The 5,989-nt window shown below is 38.4% G+C and overlaps 1 protein-coding gene across 1 annotated transcript in view; it reads left to right on the top strand.

Annotated features, from left to right (window-relative positions):
• The window catches only part of LOC107656895 (capping actin protein of muscle Z-line subunit beta), a 17,356-nt gene that overhangs the window by 7,570 nt on the left and 3,797 nt on the right, over positions 1–5,989 (top strand). The window contains 5 exon segments of the mRNA XM_016444832.1: positions 2,485–2,606; positions 3,592–3,705; positions 3,783–3,966; positions 4,806–4,886; positions 5,003–5,163. Of these exon segments, the coding sequence (XP_016300318.1) occupies positions 2,485–2,606; positions 3,592–3,705; positions 3,783–3,966; positions 4,806–4,886; positions 5,003–5,163 (662 nt within the window).

Here is a 5,989-nt window from a genome sequence, read left to right as displayed (position 1 = left end):
GAAACTGTGATACATTTTATTTTTCAGGATTCACAGATGAATAGAAAGTTCAGTAGAACAGCATTTATTATTTTGTGTGTTTACAAACATAGGTTAATGTGTATGATGGTGTGTTTCTCCGCAGAACGAGCAGCAGTTGGACTGTGCGCTGGACCTGATGAGGCGCTTGCCTCCGCAGCAGATCGAGAAGAACCTCAGCGACCTCATCGACCTGTAGTCAGGCTCACTCTGAACACATATCAATTGAAAGAATGAGCTAACCTATAAAGGAACATTTTATATGAGTGTTGGAGTATTGGACACAGTGCAAGTGCAAGGACGCATTTTGTTGTTTGGGGTGATTTTGCTTTTAGTTTTCTCCAAAACTATACAGTAAAATGCCTTGAAAATAAATACAGTGATAGTCAGGCTCACTCTGAACACATATCAATTGAAAGAATGAGCTAACCTACAAATTAACACTTTTTATGAGTGTTGGAAAATGGGACGCAGTGCAAGTGCAAGGACGCATTTTGTTGTTTGGGGTGATTTTGCTTTTAGGTTTTTCCAAAACTATACAGTAAAATGCCTTGAAAATGAATAGAGTGATAGTCAAGGTCACTCTGAATTCATATCAATTGAAAGAATGAGCTAACCTATAAAGGGACACTTTTTATGAGTTTTGGAAAATTGGACACAGTGCAAGTGCCAGGACGCATTTTGTTGTTTGGGGTGATTTTGCTTTTAGTTTTCTCCCAAACTATACAGTAAAATGCCTTGAAAATAAATACAGTGATAATCAGGCTCACTCTGAAGACATATCAATTGAAAGAATGAACTAACCTTTAAAGGAACACTTTTTATGAATGTTGGAATATTGGACACAGTGGAAGTGCTAGGACGCATTTTGTTGTTATATACACATTTTAACAATTTATTTAAGTCCACTTAAAAGAAATAACTTACAAGGACGTAAATATTATAGATGCAGTTAGATAAATCTGATGAATCTGCAGTTAGTACAAAATCATGGACCAATGGCATGCAGCAGGTCTTCACAATATTAAGCATATCACTCAGTTGTTATGGGTATAAATAACAGCGTCTCCTCCATATATGACAGCTGCCTATGATAGAGGACAAAGCACAGTACTTTGCTAGCTGTTTAGCCCTCTTTTTGGGCATCCTAAGTTGTTGAAGCCCTCTTACAACCAGCCTGTGTGTGTGTCCTAAGCTGCCAAATATAAAAACAAGTAATCGGCCTCTATAACCTATCTCTGAAATGGTATTTAGGAGTGGTTGATATTTAATGACTTTAGTCATGAAAGCTTCCTCCATACTAGAGTCAAAGGTGCATGCAGCCTCCAAAACAAACAGCTCTCTACACTCCTCATTAATCACAGCAACATCTGGTGTATTAGCAGACAGGCATGAAAAGATTTCAGAATTACTGTTAAGATACTGAAACATAGATGGTTTTACATTAGAATGTTTGTATATTCTTACTAAAGGTGGTAAATGATTTGATATGTCACGCGCACGCTCACGCACACAATCACACGCACGCACACACAATCACACACGCTCTCACACGCACACACAATCACACGCGCATGCACACGCTCACACACGCACGCACGCTCACAATCACACACGCACGCACACACAATCACACGCGCATGCACACGCTCACACACACACGCACGCACGCTCACAATCACACACGCACGCACACGCTCACACACACACACACACAATCACACGCGCATGCACACGCTCACACACGCACACGCTCTCACACGCACACACAATCACACGCGCATGCACACGCTCACACACGCACACGCTCTCACACGCACACACAATCACACGCGCATGCACACGCTCACACACGCACACGCTCTCACACGCACACACAATCACACGCGCATGCACACGCTCACACACGCACACGCTCTCACACGCACACACAATCACACGCGCATGCACACGCTCACACACGCACACGCTCTCACACGCACACACAATCACACGCGCATGCACACGCTCACACACACACGCACGCACGCTCACAATCACACACGCACGCACACGAGAACGCGCAATCCCTAACCCTAACCCTAACCTCAGAATATGAAGAATATTAAAAACATTAGGAGTCAGCTGTCTTCAGCAGTCCTTAAGGTACCAGCACAATAACACACTCAGCAAAATATCGTCTAATTATCGTCATCCATAAAATCCCAGAAAATATCGAGATATAATTTTTGGTCAATATCACACACCCCTAGCGTGCGTGTGTGTGTGTGCGTGTGCGTGTCGGGTGGTTGTTAGCGGTTATTAGCGTGAGTGTCAGTCACACAGCAAGCGGTCAGATGTTTCTCAGGGTTTATGGAAGGAAGTGACTGTGTCAATAATGAGTGTCTGACAGGAATTCACTTCCTCTAATGACGTGTGTGTGTGTGTGTGTGTGTGTGTGTGTGTGTGTGTGTGTGTGTGTCTCAGGTGCCCAGTCTGTGTGAAGACCTGCTGTCGTCAGTGGATCAGCCGCTGAAGATCGCGCGTGATAAAGTCGTGGGCAAAGACTATCTGCTCTGTGACTACAACCGTGATGGAGACTCCTACAGGTGCGTTAACATCTAAAAGAGATACGCTGCTCTTTACATGCACTGAATGTCTTTGTTTACCAAAAGTAAAAGGATTTATTTGCTTTTGAATAGGTTTTAAAATATTAGTTTTATGCCTTTATAAATCCAGAAAAAATTTGAAAATAATTTCTGAGAAAATAAAACATTTAATAGGGCCTATTATTGTAAAATAAAATTTTAAATAAATGATTAAATTGTTAAAAATGTATTTTATTTTTATATTTAAATTTTATTAAAGAGTCAACTGATTAGGCATGCTTTTTGATGTTAAAACACTAAACCATCAAAAAAACAAACATTTAATTAAAAAAAAAATGTGGAAACATAAAATGAGTCTCATAGGGCCCTTAATGTAAGTTTTTTTTTGTTTTTTTTTTAACTCAAAATAAATTGTTCTTAAATTGTAAAAGTTAAGTGATTTGAACAAATTAGACAAGCTTTTTTATTACTAAAATTTTATTTAACTTTTAAAATGGGATTCAAATAAAAGGAATCCAGTCAAATTTAAATAATAAAGGTGTTTGTAAGGAAAAATAAACCGAATTTGGGAAAACTAAATTGGATTTAAAATGGCCTTAAAATTGTTTTTTTTTGGTTAACCTTTGTTAAGTTGTATAAGTTTCATGATTTTAATTAACTGGACATGCTGATCAAACTTTAATTTAACAGCATGCCGAAATAAACAGAATTCAGATTAAAAACTGAATCCAGGGAAATTAAGTTAAATTAAAATGGAAAAAAAGGAAACCAGAAAAAAATGAAAATGTAAAACACAGAATTTGAGGGAAAAAATAAAACCAATTTCACAAGGCCTCAAAAATGTAGTTTGATCAGTAGCATAAGTTTCATGATTTCAATGAATCAGTCGTGCTTTTTGATTGCTGCAGTTGAACTGAACAAATAAAACCGAATGCGGGTGAATTTGTCAAGGAATGAAGACTCTGGTGGTGATTGTTTCTCTCAGATCTCCCTGGAGTAATAAATACGAGCCTCCGATCGACGACGGCGCCATGCCCTCGGCTCGTCTGCGCAAGCTGGAGGTGGAGGCTAACAACGCCTTCGACCAGTACAGAGACCTGTGAGTACACGCCCACCACACGCCCCCGCGCTCTGATTGGGCGGCAGCCGTGATTGACGCTCCGCTCGCTCTCGCAGGTATTTCGAGGGCGGGGTTTCCTCCGTCTACCTGTGGGATCTGGATCACGGATTCGCCGGAGTCATCCTCATCAAGAAAGCTGGAGACGGCTCCAAGAAGATCAAGGGATGCTGGGACTCCATCCACGTGGTGGAGGTGCAGGTGAGAGCCGGCGCTCCACTTCCTGTGCAGACAGGAAGTCCATGATTATTGTAGCTCTCGTGTCATTTGTCAAGCTCAGCTATTCAACGCTGCTACTGAAATTATTCAAACTTTACAAATTATACAAGAATTCGTTCAAATGAATGAAAACTTAGATTTATGAAAAAATTGTGTTGGGTAGTGAGGTTTGGTTTTTGCTTTATTACATTTATTTACGGAACATATTGTAAGTTTCAGTAGTTTGGAAAACTGTTTTAAAGTCTCTTCTGCTCACCGAGACTGCGTTTATTTGATCAAAAATACATTTTGTGAAATATTTTTGTAATTTAAAATAACTATTTTGTTTTATCTAAAAATTACTTAAAAAGTTAGATTTTGTTGTTGTTGTTGTTTATTGCCAGTAAATAATGTGAACTGCTTTTATCTCCCAAATCTTGGTAACATGGTTTCAAAAAATGTAAAGAATATCTAAGATTAATTAAAAATTAAGCAGCTCATATAGTATGATATAATTTGACCATTCGGCGTTGACTATATTATTGTAAGAAATATTTTATAGTTTATTCAAATGAACAAATAATCAGATTTATTTTTTAAAAATAGTGTATTTTTTTATTTACTATATGTTTAACATTTTTTAAAATAATTATTATAATTTTTTCTTTATATTTTGCCTGTTTATTTATTTATTTTTACATTTCTGACAATGTAATATTGCTAGTTTTTTTTTTATTTCTAGTAAATAACAATCACACGAGTCAGGATTTTAAACTGCGCCCCAAATCTGTGTCATGACATGAAATCATTAAACATTAGCCAAACGCCTTCAGTTTGACTTCCTGAGGTCTGCTGTTGTTTGAAGATTGAGCTGCTCTGTTCAGTTTTCTACAGTAATGCTGTGGCTCCAGACCACCAAAACCGGCTCCGGCACCATGAACCTGGGCGGCAGCCTCACCAGACAGGTACCGCTCTGACCTCCGCTCTGCTTATAGCACTCAGTGGAGTCATGTGACCGCCTCGGGTTACCCTCTGACCCGTGTGTGTGTGTGTGTGTGTGTGTGTGTGTGTGTGTGTTCAGATGGAGAAAGACGAGACGGTCAGCGAATCCTCTCCTCACATCGCTAACATCGGCCGCCTGGTGGAGGTGATTCTCTCACGCAGATGCTAGTTTAGCTCTCGTCTCGTCATACACACGCTCAAACTCTCTCTCAAGACCAAGGACATCGTCAACGGCCTGAGGTACGTCACACGACTCAAAACACCAACGCTAGAGCTAGGGCCGGCCGATTCGGCAAAAAAATTACAATCTCGATTTTTTTCAGAACAATTCTTGATTTTTTTAACGATTTTTAACTAGTCGACTTGAAAATGTAACCACAACATGATTCAAGTAACTTGTTCTTTATTAACCCTCTAGTTAAAGAAAATTATATTCCGAGTGCAGCACACATGAAGCTGTCAACATGATGTAAATGTTAAACTAATCGCTTGTTAAGTAGGCCTATTTTTGCAGAAAGGATGCATGAACTACAACTACATCTTGTACAAACTTGTTTTACACATAATATATGTTCAGAAATAATAAAAATCCTAAGTCAAGGTAATTCAAATTTAGAATGACTAAAGATATAACAGCAGTAGAGTATTATTAACTATAAATATTCTGTAAAAACAACAGCAGCTTTCAGTCTGTCACCGTGAGGCAAACATGAAATATCAGACATACGGTAGTAGTTCTTCACAGGTTTATTATTCGCTTGCGCTGCTTTCCCATTGTTTTTCTGTGTAATTATGGACGCGTTTGACTGTTGCGCTCACGTCTCTTGCAGCGTCTCATGAAACAACGGTCTAAAAACACATATAGATATACTTTTTTTCATTATTTAAATGCATCTGTTTTTATTTATATTTTATTAATTTTTCATTTCTTTATTATTTGTTATTTTGTTTGTTTTAGACTATGCACTTTAAGTGCTGTGCAAGTATATAAGTGCAAGTGTGACTGTGTGTGTGTGTGTATATGTATGTGTATATATATATATATATATATATATATATATATATA

Source organism: Sinocyclocheilus anshuiensis, unplaced genomic scaffold, assembly GCF_001515605.1.
Source record: "Sinocyclocheilus anshuiensis isolate Anshui unplaced genomic scaffold, SAMN03320099.WGS_v1.1 scaffold2493, whole genome shotgun sequence".
Taxonomy (NCBI): domain Eukaryota; kingdom Metazoa; phylum Chordata; class Actinopteri; order Cypriniformes; family Cyprinidae; genus Sinocyclocheilus; species Sinocyclocheilus anshuiensis.
Note: the sequence above shows the minus strand (reverse complement) of the source record. Positions and strands in the feature narration are given on the sequence as shown.